We start from the raw sequence: 22,162 nt of genomic DNA on the forward strand, positions 1-22,162 counted from the left end.
ATTTTTGACCTAGCGCTAACCCGGAAGTGGACCTATGTTATTGTGCTAACAGTGTGTCATCAACTCATCAGGAACCAGGCTGGGAGCGACCAGCAAATGTGAAAAAAGAAGAGTACCAGATCCATATTGACATTTGTTCAGGTGACAGTGGAAGAGAAGTTATAAAGACTGTTTTCATGAAGAAGCTGTCACAAAGTTAACACGACAGCGGGACCTGCAAACGGACTCCAGCTGCTAAGCTACGTTGATCTCCTTTAGCTGGACTGTTAGCACTGCAGGCTAACTGGCTCAGTCCCTGCACACCTGTGTCGAGGAGAGAGATGTCCTGCAGCTTGTTGGAGTTTTGTCGGCTCCAAGAGCTAAAGACGGTCAGGGACTATTTGTTCAAGAGTCAGCAAAGTGAGCCAGCGGAGGAGAAAAGTCAAACAGGTAAAGTACTGTTAGAAATAGTCCTAACACGAAGATCAACAAACCAATCGATAACTAATTAATCGACAATACATGCTGCTTTATAATATTATTACAGGTGATTTAAAGTTCTCAAGCAAGATCTGGGACATTTCTACCTCCCTTGTCACAGTAGACAGTCTCTGAACATTTTATTTCTTCAGAAGTAGTAACTGTAAACACAGAATCAGTCAATGTGACGGTGGGTAAATGTATTTTATCACCAGGAGGAGCCTTTTTTATTAGAACAATTAACATTGTGGTCTGATTTGTCTTACCTGACAGCTAATATTAATCCATTTAATGCCCTATTTCTAAACTGCAAGCAAAGGAGTTGTATTGAAGTCATGCATGATGCACATTTGTGGGTGTTGAGCTTAAATAAATATTGTTTTTGGTGTTATTAGTTTGCCAAGAATCCATATTTATAAAAAAAAAGACTTATTGCACTGTCTGCAGAACATGCTTCAGATTATCACAGCTGAGCAGACTGTGGTCCAAATATGATTAATAATGTAACATGTTATACAAAGAGTCCCCAGACTGCTTTATGTGCAGTGTCATGAGATAATGTTGTGCTGTGGCACTATGTACATATGGTTTATTGAATGATTCATATCCTTCCACAGAGTTATTTATCATATTAGTTGTTATTGGCATTATTTGTTATTTTCCATATTGGTACTAAATTGGTGAAGAAGAACAAAAGGTACATGTCCATTCTTTTCTGTTCACTTTATCTGCTGCAACATTATGAATTGGTATGTTTCAGTCTATATAAAAAGCATTTATTTAAAGGTATTGTTACAAATGTCCAGACGGTTGAAAGGAAGGCTTTGCTAAGTGGATAAAGAGTCGAGCTTCGTCTGTGCTCTGCAGCACCAGCAGGGCAGCTGAACGAGGGGAGGAGGGAAATCTGTCTGCCCTTTATGCTATGAGTCATCCCACCTGAGAAACCTGAACACATCACTGCAGGATGCTCGACCAAAGAGAACACACACACACACACACACACACACACACACAGACACATACACACACACACAGACACAGACACACAGACACAGACACAGACACATACACACACACACACACACACACACACACACACACACACAGAAAGGGGCTAAAGTGCCTCACATTCTTGATTTAGCTGTACAGAATGTGTCATCACCTGCACTATGTAGCACACATTGACCCCTACACACACACACACACACACACACACACACACACACACACACACACACACACACACATTAAACAAAGACATAATGTGTTGTTAAATGTCCATAGCAACAGGATCTCATCTTGAAATTTAGCTTCTTGCTCTGACGTTTTTCTTTCACCCTCACCCTATCAGTGGCTCTCCTTTTGTCCTCTCCAGTTTTCCATTTTTTGTGGTCTTACAGATACAGAACTGATTTAGCATTGTGTTTCACACCCCTTTAAAGAATACATAGTTTATTTTTGTCTTTAATTCTCGAGCGTGTTCACTGTTACGTTTTAAGAAACATGACGAACCTGTCAGGTGTCAAGTTTATTTATTTATCACATTTCAGCTAAAGGCAATTAAAAGTGCTTCACACATGACATCAATAACATCATAACAAAGGTAATATGTTTTATAAGATTTATGTTAGAATATGATTGTTTTGAGAGGACTTTTTTGAAAACAAGACAGAGGGCAGATTGTTGACTTACCCTGACCACTGACCAAGCTGCTCTGTAGGCATGATGTCTTGAATTATAACACAGTAAATTGCATTTCTTCCTTTTCTCTGACAGAAAATGAGCTGTCTTGGGACACCTCTGATTGGGAGTCGTCATGGGAGAGTGGTGAAAACAAAGAGGAGGAAGCTTCATCTTCCAAAACGGTCTGTCCTGTCTCTTCTTCCAAGTTTACATTTATCCCCACAATATTCAGCAATATGTTTCTCAGGCAATAGAAATTGAATTGAGTTCAAACAAAGACGAGTAATTGAAAAGTATTTCATTGTTGTGTGCTTATATTAGACCACTAGTTGTCCTCTAGTTACCCTACTCGTTGTAATCAAAGTGTTTCCAACATCTCCTCGTCTCCGTCAGGACAGATAAAGAAAGACCAATCACTGAGTTTTTGTTTTAATCCACAGGTGGAGGAGGAGACCACAGGGCAGAGTGGACCCTGGCTGCAGGACTGTGTGGTGTCTCTGTCACCCTGCTCAGACCTGCTCGTAGTGGCCCGGGAACAAAAGGCGGTCTTCCTCTCAGGTCAGATACTCAAACACAAGCACACATTCATCTCTACATACAAGAATGAGTTATGAGTCATTGAAAACATTTTCTGGTTCTCACAGCTAAGTGGCGTTCAGACGGCAGCGGCAGAGAGGAGATGACTCTGGCTGTGTCCTGGACTGGAACCCTCAGCACTGACGAAGGGTGAGAGTCACAGTAGATCAAATTAAGTGGAGAGGACACTGCTTAAAGAAGAGTTGATGTTGATGTAGCTTGAAGGCAATATTATCTTTTTATCTACCTATTGTTATTTTATATATTGTAATAGAATGTATACAACATGGACGTAGTATCAGTGATGTCATCCTCTGGTTTCATAAGAGGCTATTTGAAGCCCCCATACAATTTTAGCAGTGGTTAGTGCACACGCCCTATGTACGGAGGTTATAGTCCTCAAAGCGGGCGGCCCAGGTTCGAATCCAACCTGTGGCTCCTTTCCTGCATGTCATTCACAACTCTCTCTCGCTCCCTAATTTCCAACTCTATCCACTGTCCTGTCTCTGCAATATAGTCACAAAAAGCCCAAAAATAAAATATTTTAAAAACAACAACAAAAAAGCTACAAAGAATGAAAAGAAGAACGGTCACTTTGTAAAGGGATAGTTGTTTGACTGCTGTGTACATAAGGACAGACAGTGATCTGTGAAGTGAACGTGTCCATCTTCAGTACATCTAACTTTTCCTGTGTGTGTTTTCCCACGACAGAGAGTGTGTGAGCAGCTCTATCTGTATACCATTGGCAAGCCAGAAGAGGTAAGAATGACCTACTGTATGTTGAAAAACCTGTGGAAGGGAAATGTTTGTGGTGTTTAGTAATAGAAGATTCTAAAGACACATTTGTTGTTTTTAGGAGCTCCACAGGGCGGCCTGACTGGACGTGTGTGGTTGTGGGTTTTACTTCTGGATACGTCCGTTTCTACACAGAGGTACCTCATGAGTTTTGAGTAACAAGCGACTTTGTCAGATAATCAGCAGGAAAAGAAACCATCCAATATAAAGTCATGAACACAGTCAGGACTGTCAGTATTAAATGTACTATCGATTGTTTCCCATCAGAGCGGTGTTCTGCTCCTGGCCCAGCTGCTGCATGAGGATCCTGTACTGAGGCTCAAATGTCGCACGTATGAGGTCCCTCGTCATCCAGGAGTAACTGAACAGGTAATGTAACACTGAAAACTGATGATAACAGAATGAACAGAATAGTTTGACTTCCACCACTCTCATACCTGCACTGTTAATGTGGAGGCGAAGGCCAGCAGATGTTTACCTCTGTAGAGTTGTTTATTAAGACAGAGTGCAGATGGCCTAGCGGTCATGTCATGCCCCATGTGGGCGGCCCAGGTCTAAGTCCGGCCTGTGGCTCCTTTGCCGCATTTCATTCCCCAAGTCTCTCTCTCTCTCTCTTCCTGGTTTCCTACTCTAGCCACTATCCAATCCAATAAAGGCAAAACACCCAAAAATATATCTTAATATAATGTGGTTGTGTGCTGTCAGCAGATGTGTTTTTGGGGGGTTAGGGTTTTCGTCATTCCTCCTATTCTTTGGATACTAGATCTCACTCCCCTGGAAGTTTGGCTCAGACATAAAATTTAACTCAAGAAAAGACTGATTAGATTTTGGTTGTGAAAGTCAAAAGTTTATTTTGACCTCACCAACATCTGGAGGGATTTTTTTTAATTACAACTGCTTTGGTATTTGTTAGAAGTTTCCCCTCTTGGGATTGATAAGGTTTATCTTCTTAGTCTAAGAGAAGGACACCATCCATAGTTGATTAATGTAAACGCTCCCTTGCTCTCCCACATGTCTACACGTTTTTCTGCTGTCAAAAGAAAGTTGTACTGACCAGTAAATGCTCTGTGGAAAAACAGAGTCAGAAACATTCTCTGGCATTACGTCCCTTCTGGTACATTTTTGTGGTGCAACTCTCCTTTTTGAATGTTTGCCTCCTTGTGTTGTTGGTTTTTGTATTTGTGTTTTGTTTGCAGGGTTGTACATTCTCTTAAATATACAGAGAGTTCTTTCTGGGCCACAGTTACTCTGTGCAAAACACACAGGGGGGGTTCTTTAATTGCAAACTCAACTTGCTGGCAGAGTCATGCGACTGCAAGGCTTGAATTCTACTTTAGTGAGCTTAGAGGTGCTGATAGGTCCGTTTTGTAATCTTTATGAAAAGACAGGCCTGCTGGTTCTGTTCACTGAGATGACTGTGTGCTGGTTGTTTGCTGATTCTTCATTTTTAGTAGCAGACACAAGAGTGACATCAATATGTTTCCATAACACTCGACCGTGTGTTTCCCAAAATGTTGAAACTGTTGGATAAGTTGTCATTTTTAAATCTTGGGATCATATTGCTTTGATCAAATGTAAAGTCAGATTTCACTGTGATTGGATTTTGCTCTGTTTTATCCTCCACCTATCTAATCCCTGATTTTATTGCATCACAGCATGAAGAGTTGAGCATCCTCTACCCTGCCGCCCTGGTCACCATCGATGGCTTCAGCCTCTTTCAGTCTCTGCGGGCCTGCAGGAACCAGGTTGCAAGAGGTACTGGTGTTTGACTGTAGAAGTGTGTGTGCATCCAGATTGGACTGTGCTATGGATGTGTTACTTACCTAGGATGAGATCAATGGAGCTTTAGTGTTGATTTAAATGTTGGAGTATTTTTTCAGGTTATTCTTTCAGGTTTTAACTAGAGTTGTGTCCTTTACTTGCCGGCTGGGTGGATAGAGATTGCCACAAGGCATAAAGGTACTTAGACGAGACAACTACACAGCTGTTCCACGGCTGAACACACGTACACACATGTACACACCTGACTCCGTCTCTAGAGCGTTAGCCGCAAAGCTTCAGCTGTTTTGAAATGCAGTGTGTGTATGAGTGTATGTGATTGTGCTCTGTAGCCATAGGCGTTTTCTTTTTACTCCCCAGCGTTAGTAGTTGCTGAATCTAAGATGTGCGCACCAGTTAAAGGCAATAGACGAGGATATCTCTTGTGAAAGGTTTTTTCAAATCGCTGCTTGTGCTCTTCATCCAGCTGCAGCAGCAGGAAGTGATGTGATCCAGCCTCCTCCTCTGGCCTATAAGAAGTGGGGTCTGCAGGAAATGGACACCATTGTGGACCACAGTAGTGTGGGTAAGACACTCTTCTTTAAAGACCCACTGATTTTTGTTCACTCAGTCCAATTTCTCCCTGGTTTAACATTTTCCTTCCACATATGACCCAAGTCCTTATCACACAGGACTATTAGTATTGATATTCATGTTGGTAATATTAGAAGACTATTACTATTAGATTTGTGAATCACATTTAAACAGGACGTTTGTAGTTGACCTGGATTTAATGAGATTATCTCACAGACTTGATTTCCAGGCTCAGCGTTATATTTAGTGCCTAATGTTATCATTAATAATGCCTAATGTAACCTCGCCTGTTAATTAAACAACAGAGAAAAACACTCACCACATGCTGCCATCATCTACAGGATATCTAACCATTTCAGATTTAGTTTGTGATGGATTTGAGCCTGCTCTATTATCTTTGATGTTTCTCTATGCTGTGAAAAAGATGAGCCATCTGAATTAGCCCCAAAACTGTTTGTCAAAATGTTTTTAAATTGGATTTTATTTTGCTCGTGCAGCCTCATAAATTATCTTGTGTCACAGAGAAAACAAAAAACCCTTTTGATATTAAAGCTCCAACGCGTGACCTCTTTGTTTTGCACGATATAAAAAGTCATTTCCATTGGTCTTTAAATTTTGCTTTTTAAAAAAAAAAAAAAAAAACCACACACAAAATGTGAGGCTCACGTGGAAGCTAGATCACAGACAACCTCAACAAGTATTAAAAACTACTAAAGGTCCTCTGGTGATACTGGTCCTCGGACAAATGTCCTCTACTGACAAATCTCTCAAAGTACTTTATCAAATATACATTTATGGGAAGTGAAAAACAAAATACAATTTGCAATGAGAGGATATTATTTCATTAAAAATAGAATCAGATGAATGATTAACCTCCTTGGTAAAGAACTGAGCTCACTGTTTTCTTTCTCTCCTGCTGTTAGGCGTCATGACGCTGTGTGTGTTTGACCAGATGAAAAATGCGTCCATTCTTGGGGGGTTCACTGCTTCAGTCAAGGGAAACCCTCCGGCCATGAGCCAGTATGTCACAGTGGGAGGTGGGCCATACACAGGATTTTTTTATGCTGTGGAGGTGAGTGTGTGAGGGAGAGGCTGTTTATTTCCCAATGAGAAGTGTTCTTTAAAATCTACATAACTTAACTGCTTCCTTAAATTCATCTGTTTGTGCGTCTGTTGTGTTTGTTTGTCTTTAGGGAAGCTCACAGCCTCTGCTCTCTCACGTGGCTCTGGCTGTGGCCAGTAAACTCACCTCAGCACTCTTCAGCGCTGCCAGGTGAGTGTGGCTGTGTGTGTGTCTGTTTGTCTTTGTGTGTGTATATGCCAGTTTGTCTAAGTTACGTTTTATTCTGAAATCTAAATGAAACAGGTTTTAAATGTCTTTGGCTGATTGCTTTAGCTTGCTAGCACTGACACTCTCTGTGATGGCTGTAAGGTTATTTTTCTGGGCAGATGCACAGGCTCTAATTTTGTCTGCTTAACTCCACGGCAGACGTCTGCTTCATTTGTAGTTTAAAACAAAATCCCAACAAGATCCCTACAAAGTAGACATTACAGAAATGAATTGGATGTTACAGGTTTGCTGCTGTTGTGATCCATTAGTTTTGTACAGATTTGTGTGTTCAAAGGGTAATGTTTGATTACACACAGCAGTAGACCAGTAACTGCTGTCCTGTGAAGTGCAAAATGACAATCTTACTGTTGTGTTGTCAAACATTTCTTCTACAAATCTTAGCCTGTAAGCAGAAAACAACCACTCTAGAGGAAGTACTTTGGTTTGCCCTAAAGGTTTACCTTGCAGCCATTACAGCCCATTTTATTAATGTCAGCTAAGGCAATCAGTTGGAGCAATTTCAAAGTCACTGAGACACCAAAACTTAGACCACAGGTTTAAAAATGCAGGATTTCCCCTTTAAGACAATGAACATAAAAAAGGTGAAGTGTCTGAGAAAAGAACACGAAGTGAGAAAAATGAAACAAAGAGGCACATCTTAATTTGTGAAGTGAACAGTTTTAACAACATGTAGGCATTGTCCTGTGATCCCTTGTGTGTATGCCATTTAATTCCTTTCTCACACACACACACACACACACACACACACACACACACACACACACACACACACAAACACACTCAATAATTCATTGTTGCAGCTTTTACAACTTTCTCTGGCTGTAACAGAACAAAGCAGTCCAATCAATTCTCTGAATAATGGCCCATTCTCTGTTCAGTGCCAGCTGAATCCATACAGAGCTGTAGGTTGTTTTCCTGAAGTCTCCTCTCTGTGCCTTGAGTGTTCAGTCAGCTGCTTCCTCTCTTTATTAAACTGTCTTACTCTCGAGTTTACCTTAAATCTATTTTTACATCGATTCATCATCTTATTTGTGTCTCGCTCTCTCTGCCTACTTCTCACCAATAAATCCCTCTCTCAGCGGATGGTTAGGTTGGCACAAGAATAAGAACGAAGAAGAGACGGTTCAGAAACAGAAGCCAAAGGTGGAGCCATCTACACCATTAGCCATCAGGTACAAATCATGATATCACAACGCCAATTCAATGATCCTCCTTTTTTAAATCTTTCTAAAGTCTCTTACATATGATCTCTCTCTCTCTCTCTCTCCCTCTCTCCCTGTCCAAGATTTGGTCTCCCAGACTCCCGTCGTCATGGTGAGTCCATCTGTTTGTCCCCCTGCAACACCCTGGCTGGAGTGACAGATGATTTTGGCCGAGTCACACTGCTCGACTTGGCAAGAGGAATTTCCATTCGCATGTGGAAAGGTGAGAAAAAACCGGGAGACTCTGTTCCTTCATGAAAAACAGTTGTGATGCAAGACAGTTGTCTGGTGTCTCCCTGTAACCTAATTCATGGATTTTATTTTTAGGTTACCGAGATGCTCAGCTGGCTTGGCTGCAGGTTCCAGAGGAAAGAGGTGAACGGGAGTTCTCCCCCTCTGCCTCCCTCCCCAGACGTCACGCTCTCTTCCTGGTCATCTACGCTCCCCGCAGGGGGATCCTGGAGGTGTGGGCGATGCAGCAGGGGCCTCGAGTCGGGGCTTTCACTGTGGGCAAACACTGCAGGTATAACAAAGCATTCAGACAATGAAGATTTTAACTTTTCTTAAATGTTTTTTCCTAGCATAGAAAACATCACAAACAAAGCATCACCTGTGTTTATGCATATTTACTATATACACAGTATATAGTATACCACAGACGCATAAACCGCTCACTGAGGAACTAAAGGAAACTGGACAGCCGCACACAATATTGTCAAAACAAGAAGCCCTGAATTTTAACCTTTTCAATGACCTTTTCAAAATGTGCAATGCAAAGAAGTCAAATCTAAGTAAGTGTATGTGTCACATTTTTAGTAACTGTGTAGTTGTACTCTCTAAATGTACGATACAGTTACAGGCATCTCATTCGAAGACACTTGAGGAGGATGTGCTTGTTGCATTGGCAGATATTTAGCTGATTATTATCAAATAAGGGTTATTTATTGCTTTTTAATCACTTTAAATTGGATGTTTATCTGGACTTGACAGGTGAATGTGACTTATAATAGATGTAATGAGACATGTTTGACTTGATATTATTAGACAAACACACCTGCTATGATTGGAGTTTTTTTATGTGTGTGTGCGTGTGTGCATGTGTGCGTGTGCGTGTGTGTGTGTTCATCCAGGCTGCTGTACGCTGGTTACCGTCTGATGGGGGTGAACAGCGTGACCAGTCAGGGCTGGCAGCTTCACACGCAGCAGGTGTGTCTGCTGGATCCCATCACAGGAGCAATGAGGACAGTAAACATCCCCTTCCACCTGGCCCTCAGGTACACACATACAGAACACACATACACATACCTTAAAGAGTATGCTAATCAGCATTTGTCATATAGTTCATCACCACCAAAGCTCAATAATCCCCTTTGTTAAATCTCCTTTATTTATACAAAACAGAACAGAAAGTGTGTGTGAAGAGCACACAATAAAGGTTTTAGGGCGAGTTATGTTCCAGACTATTTCCCTTATAGACACAGTTACTCACTCATTGATGATAATGCACAAACACTCCCTAAGTGTTGACCTATTTCATTATAAGGTAAGTTACTTTTCTTACATGACTGCTTCTTTATTATGGAGAGAGGGTAATTTGTGATGTAAGACTGAGATTTCTTCATGACACATTCGGAGTCATTGTTCCTTATATGATGAGATATTAGACATTCTTTACCTCATAAGTTTGTACCGTTTAGGGATTAAACCGACTGAAATTCAAGGTGTTGCCTTTTTCTGAAATACAAAAGCAGGTGAGGCCATCAGGGAAAAGAATGACTATTTCTGTGTAGTGATTTTAAACCTGTTAGCGACTCCCCCGGGGTCAATGTCAGATGAGACGATTAACATCACGACACAGAAAAAGGTTTTGATAGGATGTCAGAAAACACTACCTACTCATGCACAGGACAAGATTAACAAAGAGAGAAAAAGACAAACTGCAAACTGAACTGATAGATCCTCACAGGAGAAATACCAAACAGAGAATAAAATAACTTAACAAAATAACAACTCTCCATTAAAACCTCTTCATGCATTGTTACAGCTTTATGTTTCCCTCTGCTGTGTGTCGTAACATGCACCTTCTTCATTCCAGTGACAAGAAGAGTGAGCGAGCCAAAGATATGCACCTGTCGAAGAGACTCACAGCTTTACTGAGGAGCAGAGAGGTGGAGCCTGGTGAGAGACGCAGGAGAGAGAGAGGGCTGAATGGACAGAGTGAAAAGACGTGTGTATGAAATGAGAGGTTTAAGTTCATTCATTTTCTTTTTTTTTTAGATATTTTGGAGACTGAAGCCAAAAACATGCTGCTGGATATCAAACACCCTGCAATCAAAAAGCAGGTATGACCAAAGACACATCACAGAAGACTCAACGTCTTATTAAGAGGTTTATTATGTTATGCTGTCGTAAACTTCATCTTTTCTACTTTTCTAACTGCACTTTCTGCTCTTTTGCTTTTAGGCTTTGGAGTCTCTGCTGTCAAACAAGAACGCTCCGGTGTCATGTCTAATTAATGTCACATCTGCCTTATATGACACCCTGAAGCAGCAAGGTAAAGCGTCAGGTTATTGTTTATATCTTTATACCTGTTTTTACAAGTCTTGGTTTCTCAATGTGCAGTCGGTTCCAATTGTTTAAGAACTGCTCTAGTTAGTAATGTCAGCCTTTAAAGTCACAGCTATAACTACCAATTTCCACATAGTGCTCCATCAGACGCCCCCTGCCCCAGTGGGTCTGTTTTTAAAGCGTGAGCAGCAGACATGAGCAGCTGTACACACGTCACAGGAGAACTACAAGATCAGGCCAAAACGTGATCGCTCTGAGCTGTTTAGTCTTTCCTCTCAGTGGAAAACAATTATGTTGCGGCCATTACAGCACGTGTCGTAGGTGCCAGCTGAAGCTTTCTGTTGATTCAAATATGTTGCACCTGATAGTTATTTACAGATGAAGACATGTTAAAGTTGGGCCCCGGTTTGAAAAAATACCAGACTGTCTTTCTTTACGAAGCAAAATACATAAGGACTATTAGTAGGGCTTGGTGTTGTCAAGAACATGACAGCTCAATTTTGATTGTTTTGGGTCTTGTTACTCAGCCCTAACTTTTAGTGTAAAATGTTTTGTGCCTGTGAATTGTTTTATAACTTTATCTCTCTTTCTGTTTTGATGCTTCACAGACCAGGAGGAGGTGGATACAGCATTACTCCAGCTCTGCTCTTCACAGCTCAAACTGCTTCAGCTCTACACAAACATCCAGCAGCTGCACTCTGCTGCAGACACAGAGGCCTGCTCTAAAGATGTGAGCCCACACACACACACACACACACTCACTCATACACACACGTACACAAAGCTTGTATACTAACATTTCCAACTGTAAAAGGACATAATATATCAATGATGTTTGTGGTAAAGCTTCTAATCAGGTCACTGTTGTTGCTTAAACGTTATTCATCTTCCTCATACCCCGACAATAAACACTCGTATGTTCTCCTATCCAGCAGGACTCCCTCGATGGCATAGAGGAAGAATTGAGCCGTGTTGGCCCGACCTTACAACGCTATGCACAGCTCACCTCCAGACCCAGTGTTTCCTTCGCTCAGGACTCGCCTGACTCACTCCTGCCCGCCCAAGCCTTTCTCTCCCAGATCGAGTGCACCGAGGACGGGGAGCTGAGGGTGATCAGAGGGTCTGACACTGAGTGGAATCAGCTAGGTATGGCCACTTGTGTTTCGTATTATATGCCTGGAGCTTCATACTGGTAACATCATCATGACGCAATAAATAAAATAACTATTTACACAGCGTGAAGCATTTTTTAAATCTCTGTATGCTACTGTATACAGAGATTTCAAAATGCATCATTTGACTGTGAAATGCTCGCAGGATGTTATTAAAAGAAATGTTGATGTTTAAATGACAAAAAAGGTTCAGTGACATCAGATAGAGGGAGCACTCAGCACAAATCCAGACTGAGGACTTTTTGCTCTTGTGTGTCCTTTGCAGGAAACTTCCTGTTCTGGGGTTGTCTATGTGGAAAGAGCCCGCTCCACAAAGTGTGTGACACACTGCAGCAGGCTGGCATCAGTCCACAGCAGCTACTGGTAGGAAAGAGGAAACATCTGATTGATGGGATGGGTCAACATTTAAGATCAGTTTAGTTTTATGATTTGAAGTGTTTAAATGTGAGAAAAATGACACAGCTGAAAAAAAGTGCAGTGATGATGATCACTTTGATTGGGGCAATGCAGTTTAAAAGTCACATATTATGCAAAATACACTTGACCCTGGTCTGTCTACAAACCCCCCAATGATGAGAAAAGTTTATCCTGTCGGTTTTTTGCCTGCTCCACTTTTCAGAAAATGTGTGCTCAAACAGGCTGTTTGGAGATTTTCCCTTTATGACATCACAAAGGGCAGTGACCCCTCCCCCAGGTGGGTGACACTCTCACAGCTAGGTGTTTGTTCTGCCCTCTGAGTCTGGCTCCTCACCATTAACATCTGGGCATGGCGCAAAAAAGCCAGACCCTAATGCCCTTCCAGAGAAGGGGTGTGGTCAGACACAGCTCATTTACATATTTAAAGGTACAGACACAGAAACAGCCTGTTCTGAGCAGGGCTGAAATAGAGGGATTTATAGACATGATCAAATACAGGATCAGAGTGGATTTAGAACAAGAAATTACACACACATGTTTTGGGGAGCTCTGAGACTTATTTACACATGTTTAAAAAAGGAGGATAATATGTGACCTTTAACATAGAAAAAAAAAAAAAATTATAAGAGAAAAATATATGTATGCGCTGTAAGAAAGTGTTTAAATAGTACACGTTTAAAAAAAGAGATTGTGATGGTATTTTAATAACTATAACACTTCTTCAACAGGTTTCTCTTGTTTATAGCTATATTTTAATCAGAATCAGAAATACTTTTCTAATCATTTTATCAGGACTTTTGAGGCCTCATCACCAGTTCTGTGGCGTTGTATGACTTTCTGTAAGGCCCTACTGTTTATTTCCCACCTTCTGTTTCTCCTTCCTTCAGTCTCTGTTGCTGAGTGTGTGGTTGCAGAGAGAGAAAGAGGTGCTACAGAAACCTGGAGAAACTGTCAGGAACCTGCACACACTACTCATCGCCCTCAGCAGCATGAAAGGTGTGTGTTCCTGTTCAGTGTGTGCACAAGTACCTGTCGGACAACTATTTTAAGTCGATGAAAAAAATAAGTTGCCTCTTCTTCTGCCTCCAGGTGCAGTTGAGGAGTCGTGGGACCCTCAGTCTATCTCCCCCTGGTGGCAGCAAGTTCGCTGTACATGTATCCAGTCTCACAATGCTGCTGCCGCTCTGCTAGCTGCCTTTGTCGCTCACCGTGCGGCTAAGGCTAGCATCACAAGCCTGGCCGACAGCAAGGTAGAGGAGGCTCATGCATGCACAGACAGACACTTCAAAGTTTTTCAGCACTGTCGCTACATAAATCTGCTGTATCTATGTTTTTCTGTTTTGTGTGTGACAGTTGCAGTCAGAGTGGGAGGCCGTGTCATTAGAGCTGGAGCAGTGGGTGGTGTGTGTCCACCAGCTGGAGGACGTGTTGGTGCTGCAGACTCTGCTGCTGGTGCCTCCTCCTCAGGGAGCAGCAGGGGGCGCTGCTGCACAGTGCTCCATCAAACTTTTGCTGGAGGGAGGCACAGGTAGGCTTTAAAGAAGATGGTCATCAAGACATTCTTAAAGCAGATAGAGAATGTTCTCCTCTTGTTACCCGGTCTTTCTGGTTTTTTTTGTGTTTCTATATGGACCCGTATTATTGGTGTGGCCACATAAGACAAAAATTGTTTTCTTTTCATATATTTCATCACAGGTGGCATTGCAGACAGTGTGTCAAAGTGGGTGTTCAGGCACAGCTTGGCACCTGAGCGACTAAAGGAAATTCTTCCTAAGAGAGAAGACAAAGAGGCGGATGACAAACCGGAGCAGAAGGAAGAAGAGGAAGTGAAGGAGGAGAAGAGCCAAGAGGAAACAGATAGGACAGCAGGTCAGATCACACTGTTGGACTTGACTGTAGTAAGTGATTGGAGTAGACTTAAACAGCCTAACCCAGCAGGGATGAGCTCTAGCCTAGCTTCTCACTCTGCCTTCTCTCTCTTCTGTCTCACATCCTTCTACAGACACTTCTCTCTGTTTTTGTCTTCTCTATTCTGTCCTTTTGGCTCCTGGAAAAATTGTATTGTAGTTTTCTATTTTTTTGTTCTACATACGGATGCAATAGCACCCATAAGTTCTGTAGGTGGGTGTTAATAGTGGGAGCTAACTGTTTAGCCTTCTCGAGGTGTTGTGGGCCTAACTTGGCAGAACACCGGTGAAGTGAGGTGCCCATGTCATGGTTGAGTTGTGGGAGTCATTAGAGTCGATAATATCAGCATTGTCAATACACAGAGCTCCCATGTACAGAGCATGGGCCTTGTAAAGTTGGTTGGGGGAGGGGGGGGGGGGGGGCGCTGAAGGCCTTTTGGTAAGTTAAGTGAGATATCAGTCGAGACGAGGTCACAATGTGTGTGAGGATAGGATGGGGATCCTCACTGAGCGCTCACCCTTTTTATTAGAGCTTCATCTGTGTATTACCTGTACATCTTGTTATTGCATTTTGTGATTTGCTTTAGCATTACTTCACTACTAATGTCTGTGACAGTATATGTATTTCATGCAGCCTCTTTTCCTCCCCATTGTCCACTGTGTTTTGCAGAGCTGTTGGTGGCAGTCTGTCAGCGGTTCCCACACTCTCTCTCACCGGACCTGCTCTTTGCCCACTGCTGCTGGGAATACGTGGTGCAGTGGAACAAAGATCCTGAGGTGCACACTCACTCATCCACACATAAACTATTAAAACAGAAATGTTTTTTTTTTTTTCAATATGATGAATATTCTAAGAAGTAGTGTGCAAACCGTATTTGAGGTTACTGCTGGACTTCTTATGCAGGAACATGTTAACTACTCTCTGCTGTTTTCATGCTCTATTTAATTAGCTGTTCATATTTACATTAATTTAATTTTATGTAGAGACAGGACAGTGGATAGAGTCAGAAAACCGGGGCGAGAGAGAGAGTGGGGATTGACATGTAAGAATGGAGCCACAGGTTGGATTTGCGAACTGCAATACAATGAAACTCAAATATTTGATTGGTGAATAAATGTAGCTATATCTGGGCATAAAATTAGCCGATACTCATAGTCACCAGATAAGCTAATATCGGCTGGCTGATTGATAGGTCGGGTTCTAGCGCTCACTAACCTCCTGGGCTACCGGCGCCCCAAGCCAATCACTTTTTTTCCGACACCACACTCCCCCTTGTTTCTCTTCCCAGGAGGGTGGATATTTACGCTGGGCTGTGGAACATTTGAAGCTGGTCTCCAGTCCACACATCCAACTGGGTGAGAGACTCTGAGGATTTTCTTCTTTTTTTCTACATGCTTGAAAGTCTTTGTATAGAACAACGTATCCAATTCCTGTGTTTATAAAGCTCCACCTAAAAGGGGAATTGTGATATTTTTAATGTGGGGCCCTGTTTTTTTTTTTAAGTGGTTTAGATTACATAAAGGGTACAAAGAGTTTTGAGTTTGCTCCAGAGGATTTCTTCAGTATAACAGGCTGTAATCACTGAAACATTATCTCTCAGTGCAGATTGCTCTATCAAAGCAGGTTCACTAAAAGGGCTCGTATTCCACTCACAGCAGGCTCAGATTGTTTTTCAGAGTCAGACGACATTACAGAAAGTATCCCTGCAGTAACAGACCTTTATTTTTTTAAATGCCTCAATTTCCCTTTAAATATAAATCTCCTCAGAGTGAAAACGATCAAATCACCAGTATTCACATCGTAACTTTTTTTTAGCGCCTTCAGAAATAGACAGTTAAAAGTGAGTCATTGAACTTCTTTCAATCTTCCTCACAGGAATCTCTGCGATGATGTGGAGTACGTTCATAGTGAAGCGTTTCTCATCAGCAGCCTACCTCATTGAGAAGGTAAATCCTCAACACATATTTTACAGTGTAGCTATCTAAATATGTTAGAAAAGGTATCGATAAGTCTGTGAGCTACATTACAAATATGAACTCTCGTATTTATCAGGTGGGGAAAGCACCTAAAGATCGCTTGTGTCGACGGGTAAGTTTCATTCCTAACTCTTGGACATCAGATTGTTAGATTTCACCATATGATGGATTCTCAATGTAGAGCTGCATCGTTTAAGGACGTGTGTTTCCATGTGCAGGATGTCGGGATGGGAGACAAAGCCGTGACGTCTTTCCTGGGCTGTTGTGTGCAGCTGCTGCAGATCCTCATGGAGGTGACTGGAGTGTTGGTTAAAAATCAGTACCCTTTGTCTTTTATCAATTATTATGTAAGTAAAGAGATCTGAGATAAAGCATGGAGAAACCTACCACTACTAACCACACCTGCACTTGAAACAAAACGAGGCTAAGTAGCTTTCTTAAAGATCCCCTCCAGACGTGTAAGAACAGTCTGCTTGCAAAAAAGTGTTTTCTGATAAAGGCTCTGAAGAATTGATTCCCTTTCAAAATAATTGCAAACTGTTGAACGTTTAAAAAAATACAGGTATTTTACCCTTACAGAGCACAGGAGTTGCTTGTCTAACACTGCCTCTTTGAGTATATATTTGGTTTAAACCAAACCATTGAAACACTGAAGGAGCATGAAAACAAAACAAAGAGATCCAACTTCAAAGTAGTGCAAGATAGAATGATTGCTTTTTGTCAGCGGGGTGAGTTTTAAGAACAACAATAATAATCTGGGCCTGTCAGTGCCAAACAACAAGCATTTTGAATGGACAGACTTTGATCAAGGCATGTGCAAGTCCGACAAGCTACTGAAGTGATTTCCAAACTTCTTGCACCTTTAAGTCACTTAGACCCAAAAAAAGATGTTAAAGAAATAAAATAGGCCCCAAAAAAAACCTAGAATGACCGTGCATGAGGAGCATCCAGTGAAATGACACAAAGAGAAACCGTGTTTACTGGAGGGAAACTTTAAAAGGTGCATGTGCATCAGCTCCTGATTGTGACCTCAAATATCAAGAAGTGATCATCAGTTCTTTATAACTCACAGTCCCTCCTCCTCCTCATCTCTTCCGTCCTTCATTTGTTTCAGGCCGACTCGGCAGTGGAGGAGGTTTCTGCTCCGGAGCTGTCTGTGGAGGAGGCGTGGTGCGGGGCCGAGGGTCCTGCCTCTATAGCTGAACTGGCCCTGGAGCAGAGAGGGGTCCACTACCCCCTGGTGCAACACCACTGCCTGTTAGCCTCGCTGCTACATGCTGCTATGACCTTTGGTGTAAAGGTCAAACCCCTCAGCCTGTTTGACAGTAAGGTGAGGAGACACACTGACTGATGCTCATGTTCACTGTGAGGTGAATCCTTTCCTCATCATCCGCTATTTCAACATAATATTCAGGAGCTTATGTCGCCAGCAGCTTTTCCAAGCTTATAAACAAAAATGTCTTCATTGTTTCCTAGATGGTAACATTTGAATTACCGACATATTTACTCTGTAATCTCAATTTGTTGTGTGCACTGTATATTTGCGTCTGCATAGTTTTCACATATCACTAGCCTCATAGCATAATTGCCTAAGTCATAGTTTAAGGTTTTCAGAAAAGAAGAAAAAACACATATTCCAAGTCATGTGTCTCAAGTCCACACCTCTGCAGTTCATAATTCCTATGATCGACTGAAAGTACATTTACTGGATAGAAAGTTGAAGAGATATGAACTAGCTTACCAGTTGGATCAAAGAGAAGGATCTTCACTTGAGTCCTGTTTTTCATAGGGATCGCTATCTTTGTATGTATTGTCGAAACAGCCAAAGTCAAATAGATGATTTCGGCAGATTGTGATTTTGGCATGTAACAAGCATTCTGTAACATCAGTGTTAGGAGAGTAGAGTTAGGCAGATATCACAATTTGGCCAAAATATGACTTAGGAAATTATGCTATGAGGCTAATGATATGCACTTGTACATTTTAGGATAATTTCAGGAGGACTGCCCCTGAAATCCTCCTGATCTGGCTGTTCACACATGCACCTCACAGCAGGAGACAATCCCTGTCAGACGGGACAGGGAATGAGGGGGGAGTCAGGGGTCTCCTGAGGCAAGCTATGATGTAAAAAGATCGATGTAGAAGTGGCAGACGAAGCAACAGAGTCCACTATATGATGCTATAATGAGAATATCTGCCTTTATATCAATGCTATGTGTAGTTTGACAAATTAACTATATCGGAGAAGAACATGCTGGTGAAAAGAAAACATGATGAAGCAGTTTAATTACATGCACGGAGATCTTGCTGGTCGCGTGTGTACTGTTCATGGTCGTGCACTGATCACAGAGAATAAAGGTCACAACCCTCTCCGACTCATTCTTCTGTGAATTCCCCTGATTAAACCCTGCTGCATTCTCACATCATTTGGACTTCACGCAAAACACATTCTTGGGGGTCTGGCATGAGAAACCCCGGATGAAGTCAGAGTGAAAAATGTGGCTGTTTGCGTTCACACATGCAGCTTACCCTCAAAACTTCAGGAGTTTTGTGCAAATGTAAAAAAACAGCGTTTGTGTGTTGTTTCAGGGAAAGAATGCTTTCTTCAGAGATCTGACAACCATCCAGCTGATGCCCAGTGGGGACATGGACCCGGGCCTGGTCTCTCTACGGCAGGAGGTACTAAATATAATTTAATTTAAAAAGTTAAGATGAAGGTTCTTAAAAAAATTGCCTAAACACTCTGCACACACGATCTATCTACTGTGTCTCAGTTCCTCCTGCGGGTGCTGACCGGCTGGGTGCAGGCCATAGACGATCCTTCTAGCTCAGCCTCTGCCTCAGGGTCCCCCCCTCTGCCCTCTAATGGCCCTAAGGCTGACTGGTGGCCCTCGCTGTGTCAGGAGCTGGGCTCCCTCCTACAGGTCAACCCCGACATCCTGAAACGACACCTGGTCTGCGAGCTCTACAACCAGGGTCTGGACCCCCGCGCTGAAGAGGTACGGGAGTGTATGAGAAGCTTTACATGGGACGATTCCTACTTAAAGATTTATGCTGACCTCAGTGCTTGGTTATCTCCTAGGTGATGATGGAAGTGGAAGATAAAGATGTGCTGGGCTCCCAGCTGCTGGTTCTTACTGGTCAGAGGCTGAGCTACTCACTCCTCCACAGCCAGAGCCAGACGCAGCCGGCCATGGAGCTGCTGGCCCGCCTGCCTCCAACACTCTGCACATGGCTCAAGGCAATGGTGAGTCCACAAATTAACATCATCTCTCTCTCATCGCTGGTTCGAAGAGGCCAGAGTCTTTCTTCCAAAATAGCATTTCCCAACTTTAACACGTCCCGTTTGATATTAAATAAAAAAAGTACCAAAAGTTGTACTCAGTGTTTCAGTGTATAGAGGTAACATCTAAAGCAGTGGTTCTCAACTCGTCTAGTTTTTCTACCTATCAGATTTATTTACTGAAATGTGTGCAGTTTGGACCTCAGTCTGTACAAAACGTGACTGATTCTAAAAATATGTTTATAAACTCTACACAGACGGGTTTTTTTTTTTTTCAAGGCACACATTCACACACTCAAAATGGTTCCGCGACCCACCAGTTGAGAACCACTAATCTAAAGGACCAAAAATGGACCCGAGCTGCAGTCAAAGAGTAGAAAAATGACTTCCCTTGTGTTTTTTCACCACTTTTCCTTGAGCCTGTTGAGGAAAAGTTATCAGGTTTAGAGAAAGGTGTTTAGAAGAAATCCTAAGGACTCTTACACTATGTAGATATTACTCACATGGGTCTGCTGAGCTGATTATAGAATTGATTGATTCTATCGCACAATGTTTTTGAACTATGTCATTTCATTCTGGCATATAATCTTGCACTACCTGCTGAAATATTTTACTTAATTTCCGCGGTTGCAGCAGTGTTTGAAGCAGTTTGGCTCCTCAAGTCCTCCAGTGGGAGTTTTTCAAAAGTACAGAACTGGGGCGCCGATAGCTTAGCGGTTACGAAGCTCGCCCCATGTATGGAGGCTGTAGTCTTCGTTACAGCGGCTGTGGGTTCAAAACCAAGCTCAGTCCTTTGCTGCATGTCCTACCCTGCTCTCTCCTCCTAACACTTCCTGTCTATCTTCAGCTGTCCTATCCAATAAAGAAAACTTTAGAACAAAATCCTTCAGTGAAGCTTCTTTAGTTATTCAAACAGTCTGCCACTGGATCATATCATTAATTATTTAAATACTCGTTACACACATTGAGAAAGAACCCTCATTTTTCATTTCTTGCCTTAATTGGATAGGACAGCTGAAGAGAGTGAACTAAACATTTTCTTTTGTATTTATGTGCTGCAGGACCCCAGCGAGCTGCGGTGCCCTCTGGTCCCCCTGCCTCAGACCAGCCGGCTGGTCGGTCGTCTGATTGAGATCCTGCCAGAGAACCACGCTCAGTACAGCCTGGCTCTGCACCTCCTAGAGGCCGTGGAGGCCCTCACCTCCGATGACTGACCCTCTGTTGCCATGGAGATTTAGTTATTCAGCTTCTTTAAATCAGATAATTTCATCCTCACAACATAATCATAGACAGCATCAGATGCATGGACTGGATACGATAGGCTTTTAACTCTTTTTAATCCATCAGATGTTCATGCATGTATTGTGAATATAGTTTAATACTGTTGAGTATCGTGGGAGGATATGTGTGTGTGAGTAGGAGATGGTTATTAAGAAATGGTTTCTCTTCGTCTTCATCTTCAGTCTGATCCACTACGTCAGTGTTCAGTTTCCCTAACTTTGTGCCATATCAGACTTCTGTTTCTCCTCCTGCTCTCCCTCTAATGTAACATAAAGACAAATGAACCTTATTTTGTATTTATAGACCGTTGTTTATAAGCTGTGCCTGTACACCTCCTGTTCTGTGGTCCTGCGTCCAGCTGCTCCCACTGGGCCCGTCCAGTGCAGAATAAAGAGGTTTCTCAAAAGCAAACATGTTGCTTATGGTGTTTTTTATAATCAGTTGTTATGTTCGAGCCATAAGCTTTTATAGTAAAAAAAAATAAATGTTGTCATAAGTCCAAAAAAGCTTTCAATCAGCTTTTTGTCAAACAGCTCATAACCCAAAGACTGAAGAATTACAAAAGCTACAAATCATCACAGTGAAGGAGCTGAAGCAAACATTTGATATTATTTGCTTAAAAAAAAAAAAACAATCCTATGATATTTGGTGATTTTTTTTATTTCAATCGATGAATTATTGCAGCTCGTGATGAGATTCTGAAGTTTATTTCTGCCAACACTCATAAGTTCAGAGATGAAACTTTCTTATATTTCGTAGTATTCATAGAGAGGGTGGATCCAGTGGAGAAGAGTTCTCTCAAAAGCTTTATTTGTTAAGGTGAGGTGAGACTTTCATCACCAATGATTTATGTTTACCGTCACTAAAGCCTTTAACTGTTTTTGTCTTTAAGACTTCTTCACAATCACCAAAGTCTATTAATACAAAAAAATACTATTTCAAATTATTTCTTATGTCAAACTACGAGTAAAAGAACCCAAAGACTTGTAATTTAGAAAATGAGAAAAAGCAGCAACTCCTCACATCTAAGGAGCTGAAATCAGAATACCTGGAGCTGTTTGATTTGTTTTCATCATATAATTGTTGCAGGTCTGCTTGAGAGAAGTGTGAGGTAAGTGTGCAGAGTAATTCAGTCGACA

The 22,162-nt window shown here is 42.0% G+C and overlaps 1 protein-coding gene across 3 annotated transcripts; it reads left to right on the top strand.

Annotated features, from left to right (window-relative positions):
* Positions 1-36: 36 nt before the first annotated feature.
* rab3gap2 (RAB3 GTPase activating protein subunit 2 (non-catalytic)) lies at positions 37-21,434 on the top strand. 3 transcript variants are annotated; one of them, XM_065966386.1, is made up of 35 exons: positions 37-429; positions 2,236-2,324; positions 2,583-2,700; positions 2,787-2,868; positions 3,430-3,477; positions 3,575-3,650; positions 3,781-3,882; positions 5,169-5,268; positions 5,759-5,857; positions 6,789-6,937; positions 7,059-7,138; positions 8,296-8,388; positions 8,502-8,641; positions 8,746-8,941; positions 9,549-9,692; positions 10,514-10,596; positions 10,696-10,760; positions 10,882-10,972; positions 11,595-11,716; positions 11,922-12,132; positions 12,424-12,521; positions 13,463-13,571; positions 13,665-13,825; positions 13,929-14,103; positions 14,271-14,444; positions 15,153-15,259; positions 15,772-15,838; positions 16,359-16,429; positions 16,536-16,571; positions 16,678-16,806; positions 17,574-17,789; positions 19,049-19,138; positions 19,234-19,458; positions 19,542-19,706; positions 20,804-21,434. In XM_065966386.1, the coding sequence occupies exons 1-35, from the start codon at positions 321-323 to the stop codon at positions 20,954-20,956; spliced, it is 4,173 nt and encodes a 1,390-aa protein (XP_065822458.1). In that variant the 5' UTR covers positions 37-320; the 3' UTR covers positions 20,957-21,434. The 3 variants fall into 3 exon arrangements, with proteins under 3 accessions (XP_065822458.1, XP_065822457.1, XP_020503670.2); XM_065966385.1 differs by having other exon boundaries at positions 38-429; positions 11,919-12,132; XM_020648014.3 differs by having other exon boundaries at positions 38-429; positions 11,919-12,132; positions 16,678-16,752.
* Positions 21,435-22,162: the final 728 nt, after the last annotated feature.

The sequence above is a fragment of the Labrus bergylta genome, chromosome 18 (genome assembly GCF_963930695.1).
Source record: "Labrus bergylta chromosome 18, fLabBer1.1, whole genome shotgun sequence".
NCBI lineage: Eukaryota > Metazoa > Chordata > Actinopteri > Labriformes > Labridae > Labrus > Labrus bergylta.